Raw genomic sequence first — 12,152 nt, 5'->3', positions numbered from 1 at the left:
TGGGTAGTTCTCAGCAGGTACGACGGAGACAGACCTTCTCTGTCACACCCCTGAATCCTGCAGTTTCTTCTACATAAAGTCCTGCAGGGAGGCATCTACTCTAACCAAAGGAGTGCCACCCCATCTGCGAGAAAGGAAAAAAGGTGAAGAGCTCTGCGTGGAGAGCCTGTTCTTCGCACAGACCTGTGTCAAACAGTCTCTTCCTCATCTTTATGATCAGTAGTCTGTATTTGCAGATAAATGCCACTAAAGTCATCCATCTTCTAAAAAGCTCAACGGAAGAGCATGAGAATATTTTTTAAGGAATAATAATAAAAAAGAAGACAAAAAACTTATACTAAACCCTGCTGCTGTAGAGTGTAGCTGCAGAAAACAGCAGTCTCTGTGCAAAGGCTGGCAACGTCTTTCACATGCCAAACACCTAAGTGACTTTCTGCTACTTCTCTTGTTCTGACATTTTGCTCGCAAACTGCAGATCATTCATTGCAATGATCATGGGTCAGACCATCTCTCACAGGAAAGAACTGTCAGGTCTGCAGATTGGTACTTTTTACCAAAGCAAACCGCTTCCTAACGGTTTCTTTTCTCTACATATGCTATAGTTAGTCCCATACAAAGAGATGAGGAGGTATTCTCTGCTCCTCTCAGGGACCCTCGTACTCGAGCACAAGGAGGTATTTGAATACAATCAGCCTACTTGCAAAAAGGGGCCCCAGGCACTGCAGAAGCCTTTCATGAGGTCATGAAAATTTTTAAGGGTGAATGACAGCTTCTCTGAAGCAGCAATGTGTGTAGTTGCTGCTTAGAATAAAATGGGTTATTTTACCTTTTTCTGTAATTAATTTTCACTTAGCAGGTAGAATATGTTGGCAATGCTGTAAAAGTTGTTTTTTTCCTTTTCAGATAGAAAAAAATGTTTGGAAAACCATACCACAGCTGCCATCCTGCAGACATTTCTTCATATCCTGTAAATACAGCTAATAGCTGAAGTATGAGCCCCCCTGCCCTCTGCCTCCTCCTAGCTTGGTTTCCAAAAAGTCAAATACTAGCGTGAATTGTGCAAAAGGCATTGAACAACTTCTAGGAGTAAAACCAATAACTGAACATTCACGGTAAGAAATGAAGCTTAATGATTCATGATTCAAGACTTGCCATGAGGTCAGGAAGAAAATTTGTTCCAATATACAGCATTGCAAGTTATCTGGTGCATTAGGTTATACATAAATTAATACAATTGTCAACACGTATCCAAGATAAAATGAGTAACATTTTGACCCTGTTATTAAATCTATTGATGTTTGCATCATTGCAGTGTCTGCAGTACTTGAAAATATTTTAGCTGGTCAGTAACTTTACTGAGATGAGTAACCCTAGTAAAAACAGTGGAATCACTTACGTGCGCAGTGTTACTCACAGTAGGGTTTACAGGCCATTCAGTAAAATATTCAGGGCAAGAAGCAAGTACTTTGCAAAGCACTCAGCACACTGTCTAAGACAACGATTTAAGTCTCGTTAAAATTTTGGCCAATTTTTCTAAAAGAGTAATTCAAAATTACTGCCTGAATACGTACCCTGCTATTGACAGTGCTGTTCAAAATCAGTTCACCATGAAGCCCACAGGTGCTTGGCACTTCATAAAACTGATAAACTATCTAGCTTCCAAGCACCACATTAAAAGAGAAAAGCAGGTACTTTGGTCCTTAATTCCCCCAGATTTGGTGTCTGAAATCCTTCAGATCCTTTTGAAAATCCAAGACTAAATATGGGAGTTTGGAATTCCACTTTTTAAGCTCTTTGGAAATCTTAGACTTCACAATTTCTTTCTTCACAGTAGTGTTTCTATTAATATGGAAACAGTTCTCCAGCTAAAAAGTCTTTTGAATTCTAAATAGGTTTTCAGTGACCTGGTTCAGAGCGTTACTTGAACCAATTTTCCAGGAGCTGTATCTGGGGCATTATTTTAAAGGGACCATACAAGAATAATGCTACCATATCTACAAATCCAATTGCTAGAAAGCATGATTTAAGAGATTACATAGAGTAATTTTGATTACTAAAATGGTCCTTCAAGGCTACTGGCTGATAAAAATATCACAGAAAGAACTGTTGTTTCAAAATGCACACATATATTTGTATAACATATTCACTTCCATTTAAAGCTCAGCAAACCAGAACAGTGAATAATACCTCTCTTCCCAATAAATAGCCCATATGCAGTTTCTTACCTAAACAGGACTTTCTGTCTGCAGAAAGATAATGCCCTGGATGGCACTCGCATTTTGCAACTCCTCTCTCATTTTGACAGATCTGTGAGCATCCGCCATTCCCACTTGCACAGGGGTCTATCACTGAAACCAATTAGAGCACACTGTCAACTTAAAGGTCACATTTTTGTCTGAAAATGGTCTTACCTGCCATCGTTACAACTAACAACTAAGATTACTGTAGCTGAAAGAGATTAGGCTGAAAAAATATTTGACAGAAGTTGGTGTATAGTTAAATCCATTCTTTTACTGTATGCTATTTTCTCTGCTGTTGGACAGCGTTTTTCATAGAGCAGCAGAAACACTTTAAACAGTGGGAAAATGTGTCCCTTAAGTAGGACAGGAAAAGTGCATTTTATCCTTATTTTGCTATAACTGAACAGATTTCAAGTTTCAAGAGTTACTCTAAACAATTACAATCAGCATTCCGAAACACGTGAACCCATAAACACACCTAACAGTGGAGCTCGCCCCAGAATAATGTGTGTTGAGAAGTCGCTAGAGAAAATAAATGCTGAAGAGCCCCAAAAGGCCCTCTTCAATCTAAAAACATAAAGCATTAGTATTGTACGTCGAGCTTTGTTTTTGAACAGCGACATACCATTTCAAGGATAAGCAGTTCTAAGTGGCAATACTTACGAACACATTTATAAATCGCCTGCAAAAGTCTCCACCTCCAAGACCTCACTGTATTTTATGAGTTTATTCTCAGGAATACATACCTGCACGCGCTCCTCCTGGGAACATACAGATGCATTTGCCCAAGCAAATAAAGACTTTGCACACACACATACAGGCCAACATTGACAACTGGGTCTGTTTGGGCAGGTCTGACTTGGGTTAAGAGCCAGAGTTTTTATACCAATATCTGATATTCTGCCCAGGTTTTAAGTTCCAGTGTGGAGTACCAGCTATACTAACATGCTGGTGAGTAATGTTGCATAGGCAAATTTGAACGATACTTTTGAAAACGCATCCTCCAGTGTTCTGCTTAGTTTCAAATAAAGCCCTTTAAAAGTTAAGCCTATTTCCTTAGCAATTCAAGCTGTAATTCATTTTTAGCATCTTACTAATTACTGTCTGATTTGAGACATTTGATCAGTATTCCTCGCTCACCGCCAGCCTGCCTGTGGCTGACCCCAAGCATTCACTTCAGCAGTACCTGTCCAGTTTTATCCTGTCAGAACACGGCATGTCTGAATAACAGATACCTTTTATATAGATATATATAGCTATACAGAAGAGGAGGGGTGGAGAGAAAGACCTCTATTTTGTAAAGATATTAATTTTTTTTCCCATTTCCTCCAATTTTCACCTGTTCTCTTCTCTGTAATCAGTGATGGTCCGTGCCACTGCTTGATGACAGACAACACTGTCCCAAAACGCATTCGAATTCCTTCATTTCACCTCCTTGCATCTCAAGAAGGTAACCATTCAAGTCTGCAGGCTGAGTTTGACTTGACGGTATAAAAAAAATCACTCTTCAGGATGTAGGACTGAAATTTTCTGTTGGACTTTCAACAGAGGGTGTAAATAAGTTTCCAAAGGACAGCAGCTCTTCATCCTATGTGACACTTTGCAAGGCTGTCAATGGCTCTGCAGTTTCACAACTTCTAGTCTACAGAGGATTTAGATTCAAGCAAGAACTTGTTCCCTGGCTAGTGTAAAACATTGATTTATTTGCTAGTTCTTTCTTTATTTGGATAAATTAAATGAAATTGCTATCAAACAGCATCCGTTAAACCTGTACATTATAAAGGTTTTCAGAGCTTTAATTAGGCAATGATTACAGCACAGAGTAAAACTTGTAATAATCTCTGGAATGACAACAAGCAAATGACAAATTATAGGGTAGGTGATAGTAAAACGTAGCAATTTTAAGAAAAATAGCAGCCTTGGAAGTCCTTATACAAGATTAAGGTTTGTAAAGAAAGATCTTCACAGCATAAGGCAACCACTGATTGACTTGTTTTACGCATCTGTTCCTTGCTGCCAGAGGCAGATTTCAGGAAAAGCTCAAAATAGTTCATTAGTGTTCTTTTTCCTACGTATTTGACTCTCATTGTTTGACTCAATGACATTATTAGGTAACAGACTCCATGCTATGAAACTTCATCCCAAGCTGCTAAGCACTATAGCAAAAAACATACTAGAACTTCTATGTTTTCTACATGTCCCAGGACAACTAGGAGAATCTCATCTGAAAAAGCCATGCTACTGCATCAATTTGGGATGGTAGTAATGTTCTTGGTACAATATAATTGTGGATTCCAATCTCTTACTGCAGGTCTATTTTGATATCGGGTGCTGGAAATTGTTTCGTGTCCTGTGGAAAGTAAGGGACAACTGCAATGCATGTGCTGTGGACTCTTCCAGACCTTCACTGCATGGCTGCAAAGGACAGGGCCCAACTCTCCAGTCCTATTTTTTATGTCCTCTAGAACAGCAAAAAAAAGAGAACTGGGTCTCAGCAAGTTAGTTTACTTGCTCACAACAACCATGACTTCATACTGGAAAAGACAAAAAGTGGTAAGGAGTAAAATTTCCTTCTCATGGTGGTAGGGGGGGAGAAAGAGAGAGGCTGAGGGTAGAAATAGCACTGATTTATGCAGAGAAAACTCAAAGGGGCTTGAGAAAGCTATTTGTTCTTTCCACCCCTGGATAGCCCAATGGAAAAGTCACTCCAGCAGATGTTCTGCGTTGCCCATCCCTCTTGTACAAGTGGCAAGACCACTGCTGATCACACCCATACATGCCTTACTTGCAAAACCACTTTGTCCAATGTCCTGCCACCCCATTCCATAGTTTTGTCTCCACATTAAAGAGTGTATAACCCTGTTAGACTTTCTCTTTTAACAATCATTAGTGCTATAATCATCCAATGATACTAATTATGATACTTTAGATAGACCACTAGAGCTTATCCAGCTTGTTTTATACCTCTGCTGTGAACAGCATTAGATATAAACTTTATGCCAAGCAGCACATGGCAAAGATCTCAACGCAGACCAGTGCAAACCAGTGTGCCGATAAATAATTCCAGCTTGCATCTGCATGTAAGTCTGCCTGGTGCTGAACTCAAGCTAAGAAGCCCTTAACTCGGTGACCACCAGGTCAGGCATGGCAGCACATGCCTGCAGCTGTACAGATCGAGTAGGCTTGGGCACTTCTGTACTGCTTTTCAGGGCTACCGGTTTCAGAGTTCGCTCCCAAGGAGTCAGCTACGACGACCCTGCCCCTGCTGCACGCACAGGCCCGCTGTTGTAAAAATCCTCGCGACCCCGCAAGTTCCCCATCCAATTCTTTCTGGTTTGAAATTAAAACCCATCAGGCTCACCTCCTCCAACCTTTTCTGTTTAAAATGTCTCAGAACCCCTAAAAGCCAATCCACATGTACTCACGGCCACTTTACACGCATTTGTTCTTGTAAAAATCTTGTCTGTTAGCCTAAGCAGCACTTTTCTCTCCAGAGTGTTTACTCACTAAGGTATTTATGGAGAAAAGCATCCCACTTGGTCTTCATTTTGGCAGCCAAGTTCCTCACAGATTCTCCTTTCTCTGATCACAACGATCCTCCTGGGGCTTTTTTTTTTTTTGCCTTATTATATTTTGATTTACATCCTTGTGTATGTGGGTGACCAGGCACGCACACAAATCCCAGATAAGGCCTCACCAGCACGCAATACCGACCTTGCACCTTCTCCGTTGTTCTATAATTACTAGCGGTTGCTCATCCTTTGGTGACGAACTGCTGCCTTCAGTGGGTGCCTGACCCCAATCAGCCCCACGATGCAAGCGAGCGAGCGAGCTGCTACAGTCACCTGCATTGCAGCAAAACCTCACAAATTAGGGGCTCGGTCCTGCTCATTTTGCCACCAGCGGAGCCGAACCGCAGCAGAAACGGACCCCGGTGTCCGAGGCAAAGGGCAAAGTCGCGCACAAAGGCCTGACCCGACCCAGGAGCTCAGCTGCTGCCCAAGGGCAGGGTTCCTCCCACCCACCCACCGGGGCATCGCCTCGCTCCCCTCAGCCGCGTGCTCCCGGTGCCTCGCAGCCTCAGAGCCTGCCAACTCGAGCCCAGCAAAAACAGCAGAGAGCTTTACGCCGGGGTCGGTACGCGGAGCCGGCCCCACCGCGGGCGGCTCAGGTGCCAGGCAGCTAGAGGGCACAAGGCTAGGAGAAGAGCCTGGAAGAAAGACGCCGAGGAAGATCTCCACCACCCCGTCCCCCACTAACGCTCTCATTTTCTGACTCGTTCTGACACTCTCGAGGACAAAACACGGCCACCACGAGGGGCTTCGCTACCCAAGGAGACACGGGAGAAACAAGCTGGCTGCAGCCATTCGCCGAGACGCAGCACGCACAATCTCCGCGCGGAAGAGGACGCGGGAAGGCCAAAGCTTACGGCCAAGTGCTCATGGCGCACAGCATGAGCTGGAAGCAAGCTGAACAGCAGGATTTACTTACACTTTACACACAGCATATAAAATCTCTGAGCAGAAGAGAAGCCATATGGAAACAGTTTTGTGACAGGAATTTTAGCGCAGTAAATCCACAAATTTGGCCCTACCTTTCTCTGGCATGTTCGGGGTACAATGTGCATGCGCTTGTGATGTGGAAGGAGGGGCACTGCCTCAAAAATTGATAAATTTTTAAGGTTTACTGAAAAAGCATTAATCAACCCCAATGGTAGCATTTCTCTTCTACTTGTGAGAGTGTTTGTTTAGTAACCTGAAGGGGGGGGGGGGAATGAATCAGACTGTGATTATGAATAACATAAACCAAAAGCAGATAAAGAAAAGACTTCATGTTGAATAAAACATATTATACAGGCCAACTTTATATACAACTTGATAAGTAATTAAATGTTAGGATTTAAAATGATTAAGCTCCTAACCTGTGCCGTCACTGTCAGCGTGTGATGAATAGCCAGGGATCTCTTAGGCTACTAACTTGTTTGTAATTATGAACCAAGGCAAACTTCACACCTCAACTGCATGCAATTTTAAGCCTGTTAATAAGCGAATCCTAAACCTGCTTTGGCAGGCAGGGTGAATATAAATGAATATAATGCCCAACGCACTACCCTGGGGTCTTTTAACTAGTCTTCAGTTTTCCAGAGCGGTAGCACAGGACTTACTTTCACAGGTTTGCCACCTCTCTTCAGCTGGCGGCCTGGCCGGCACCGGCACGGAAACGGTCTGCACGGAGCTGAACGCGCTCCTGCTCGCAGCCCCCCGGCTAACGCTGCAGGAATTGGCAGCTGCAGCCAAGGAAGCGCTGAAGTAACCCGTGTCAACAACCCACCAAATTTATTTCCCATTTCGAATATGTAAATGACAGTAAAAATATGCAATCCTGTACTTTCTACAACCTCTCTGTACAGCTTTTCTAAACGAACCTGTCCCCATCCCCGGCCCCTATTATTCTCCCTTGCGTTCATAGCGTTTGCATGACACAGTGTCCCGCGTTAGCTAAAGCTAGCGATTTGCAGAGAGAGGTAGGTAAGATCCAAGAGCTGTAATGCTGACTGAAGTACAGCCACCCTTTGATCTGACAGTAGCAAAACACTCAAGAGTCCACTGAGGTAAGAAGAAAAACCTGAAAGGCCCCACTGGCATTTTTCCATTGTTTTTTCTGTCCCTGCTATTATTGATTAAAAAGAAGAAATTGTCTTTCAAGCTTGCTTCCTCAGCCTCATGCCTAGGAAGCTCTAAGTGACGGGAGTCATGAGCTCCACAGGGCTGCAGGATGGACAAACAAAGTAAATAACAAGGAATAAGATGTTCTTTAATATGCCTCTAAAGATGCTTCTTCTTTTACACAGGCAAATTAATATTCTTCTTTTGTTCAACATATATCCCCAGCCTCTGGAGAAACATTTCTCTTCCTGCCAAAACATGTTAACACACACCCACACCTATTCACACACTGCTTATAAAAATAAGATGGATCACTTGAACCTGCTATTGTACTGTACATAAGTAAGTGTGAGCATGTGTATGACTGCATCTATATATATTTTAACAGCAGTGTTGTATTACATTATCCATTCGTAGCTGGAAAGACTATTTAGTCCTTCATGGAAGATATCAAGCTCTGAACCCAGTGAAGTCAGCAAAGAGCTTTGCCATTTATTTTGGGAAGACCAGGGTGCAGAAGCCTGAAGGGAAGCTCAATTACACAGTGTCAGTTCAATACAACAGCGGTATCTGCCAAGTATCTATAATAGATATTCAGAAAATGTTAGCCACAAAAGCTACCGTGGGATGTGTTTCACCCTATGCGACCAACTAATTGCGACCAATTCGTTTCTACAATCAACTATGTGCTAAAAAGACAAAAAGAGAAGCAACTTTTTACTCTACTGCTGACGCACACAGAGCAGCAGCCAGGAGACGTCTCTCCTGCTCACTCGACCTGACCTTGGCTGCTGATTTGCACCCATGAAGAGTCTGCAAACCTGCTGCCCAGGTGACGGACATAACTCGAAAGCAGCTCGATTTCTACAATGAGGACACCAGCCCTGATATACTCAAAGCTTCCCCGTTTGCTGTATCCGAAGACGCATTTTTCAGCAAGAATATTCAAATAAGATGAAAAGAGTTTAGGACATAAAATGCCTTAAATCAGCTCCAAGCAACGGAATATACGTCTTGATTTTTAAAAGTGGCATTTCTCCCTCCTTTTCCGGGCATAAACCAATTCTGAAGTAATGGAAGATAAGAAGTAACTTGCTGTACAGAGAATTTTGTAGGCTTTAAAACCAAAAGGGAAGAAAGCGAACTTCCCCACGCAGGCCTTGCACCAGGCAGGTCACAGAGCCTCACTCGAGGCCCCCGGCCAGCCCGCGCTCCGCGGTTTGGCGACGTTTGGAGAGACAGATTATCCTGGAGCAGTCACCAAAGGGTTTCTTGAGCCCGCTCCCGCGGCATCTCGCATGCTACATGAGAGAAGGTGCTAGACTGAATGAGATTAGCCACCAGCGAACGAACAGAATAAATTACGCTCGCGCTGCCAGGCTCTGGCAGTGCATCTTTGATCAGGAAAAAGGAGAGACTTTGCATATAATAAGCCTAATTCCACTCTCATAAAGGGGCTTACAGCTCGAGGTCTGAGCACATTATTATTTGCATAGGATTTAGGCAGAAATGTGGCACTCCCTCCGCTTTCCAAGATCTCCTCTTCCAGTTTGGGAGAAAAGCAGCCCAGCTGCCAAGCCATCAAAAGCACAGAGGTAGGGGCTGGCGCGAGCCGCTCGCCGGGGCTGGTGGAGCCGAGGCCTCACGACGGTGAGCACCGCGGCCGTCCCGTGGAGCCGAGGCACGTGGAGAGGAGCACGGCTCCACTGCTCGCCCTCCCGTTGCACAGCCAGACAGCAGAAGAGCACGGGACTGCCGGCACATCGTGGCTCCGTCTCTGCTTCTGCATTTCCAGACCAAGCTGTCTTGAAGCACGAAGGATGATACCTTTGTAAGGGAGACGGCGGTGCGAGGCATCGTGTAGGAAAGACAAGAATCTGCAGATGGGCTCAATCTCCACATGTTTAGTGCAGATGCGGATATTCACAGAAAAAAGGGATTATTCTGACTCCAGGAGAGAACGGTGTTTTACAAAGCTTCTGAACTTTCAAGTTCCTCCAGTAGATCAGTTATATAAATCTCCATCTCCTGGAGTCACGGGATTGTGTTAATAGGTCAGCTTCTACTTAAAGCCAAGTTACTGAGTTTCACAGTCAGGAAGGACGGCCTCAGAATATGCAACTCTGAATACTCCGAAAACTCTCAGAATATGCTCTGCAACAGCCTCGCCTGTCCCTCACACCCAGCCCTGTCCATTCTCATGGACCTTCCATACAACACAAAGGCAGCAAGCTTTGACCTTTATCATCTACTTCTCAAGCCATTAGTTTTTATTGTAATGCTCATATTTTTACAAAAAAATGAGTATGTAACCACAGTTAGATGTGTAGATGGTAACCATGGTGTTAAACCATAAAGTCTCTTCAGCCTTCCATCACCTTAAATCTAACCTTACCAATGACAAGGAATGCAACTTCAGGTATACTGTGCTTTTACTTTGTGGCAGAATATAGATTATAGTTTTGTAAAGATATTTTCTTGTTTGCTTCATCTATTAAGAGGCTCAGCATGCAAAAGTCCCCGCAAAAAACTGCATCCCAACAGCTTTTCTGCATAAGGCAAACATCAAGGATAACAGCTGGCCTGTGTTCTGCTTTCACTTCTAGGAGTTCAAATGGGAAGTGTCTTCCAGGGAAGACAATGGATTTACATAAGTCCAAAACCACAGTCTGGTACAACAATAAACATGCTCTTTGTCTGAATTTCTGCTTTCCAGGCACTAGTAAGTAAAACTTTAATGAAGTTAAATTCATTAAATTAACATAATCAAGGCATTAAAACAATGGACAGAAACATTGGACAGCATTACCTTTGGTTACTTTAATTACCTAACTTGTAAGCAAGCATTCAGGCTGGCACACATATCTAAAAATGAATTCAATATGGAGAAAAATTTATGGGACAAAAAAGATAAGGAAGAAAAAGGAGCACTGGAAAAGATGGGACACTGGCAAAACACAAGGTATCAGAGATCATCAAGAGATTCAAGGGAAAGTATTTTACCTTTCACAAGCTATTCATAACTGAACAAGACAACCCATTGCAGAGAGGTTATTTGTTTTAGAGTATGTGCGGGAGTTTCTAATGAGAATATGAGGAATGGCAAACTACAGATAGATTTCTTCTAATCTTGTTCTTTAAGGATGACACTAGCAGTGCAAGGATGGACTGAGAGGTCAGACAGGATCCCAAACACACTAGGAGGACGTGGGAGCAGGACGGGCCTCGCTCTAAGGAGCTTGTGACAGAACTCCAGTCATCTTCCATACAATCACACAATAAAGCAAGTTATCCTAGGTTTCTGAGTCTTCAGAGGTGGGCTGAAAAACTTCTTATAAGAATACAGATCCACTTGCTTATGTATGTGCCACTAACAAGCCGTCTAGGCTGGAAAATCTGCTTCCCTCAAGTGATTTTGGCACTTTTGCTCCCAGAAATGTAGGACTGCCAAAAAGAGAAAGAGGAGATGAAAAGAATGAACATAACAAATCTGGGCTGTGTTCAGCTGAAAAGCCTGTGTAAAGGGATGCTTGTTTCTTATTCCTGTATCTGAGATAATAACCTTTCATAAACAGATCGTTTCCAGAATGCAGTCCCTTTTTATTCTTAGCATGCCTGAGAGACTGTTACATCCTCTAAAGTATTCACGGAACAAATATCATTGCAAATGTAAGCCCTCTTTGAAATGCTAGATGTTCTGCGTAGCTGCACTAGGTCAGAAGAGACATGCATCGCTGTTTTTACCTCCTGATCAGACAAGTGCTCAAAAATTTACGTACAAACTGGAGGAGCAGAACAGTCAAAGGGTCCGTCCCCACCACTGCCCTGTCGCTGAGAGCAGTCAGTGCCAGAGTCCCTAGGCCGGACACTCTTGGAGGTCTGTTTTATATGAAATGCTTCTTTCTGTCCTCATCAATGAGCATTTGGCTTGTGCTCCAGTGCATGAGAGTCTATTATAACCATTTATTTTTGTTGTCTTGTCTAAATAATGAAATGAAACTCAATATTCTCAGCTCAGTATTGTGTATATCTATTATCATGACAGCAACTCTCTCTGTAACTTACCTCTGTCTCTCATCTTAAGATTTATTTCTGTTTCTCCTGGATAATTTCTGAGATATGATGAATACAAGTAACATTGTATTAAGTATTTTTAATAACTTCTTGTGAATACTTACACGTGTGAAATGAAAACTCATTTTCTGATAATGTTCATGGCTAGCAAAACTAACTGAACTTCTTGATA

General features: G+C 42.9%; 1 protein-coding gene across 1 annotated transcript in view; it reads right to left on the bottom strand.

Annotated features, from left to right (window-relative positions):
- The window catches only part of LOC106500349 (multiple epidermal growth factor-like domains protein 6), a 214,467-nt gene that overhangs the window by 58,931 nt on the left and 143,384 nt on the right, over positions 1-12,152 (bottom strand). The window contains exon 7 of the mRNA XM_067301588.1: positions 2,226-2,348. Within this exon, the coding sequence (XP_067157689.1) occupies positions 2,226-2,348 (123 nt within the window). The remainder of the gene's footprint in view (positions 1-2,225; positions 2,349-12,152) is intronic.

This window comes from Apteryx mantelli, chromosome 9 (genome assembly GCF_036417845.1).
Source record: "Apteryx mantelli isolate bAptMan1 chromosome 9, bAptMan1.hap1, whole genome shotgun sequence".
Classification (NCBI taxonomy): Eukaryota; Metazoa; Chordata; class Aves; order Apterygiformes; family Apterygidae; genus Apteryx; species Apteryx mantelli.
The sequence above is the reverse complement of the archived record's forward strand: the minus strand, read 5'-3'. Positions and strand labels throughout refer to the sequence as shown.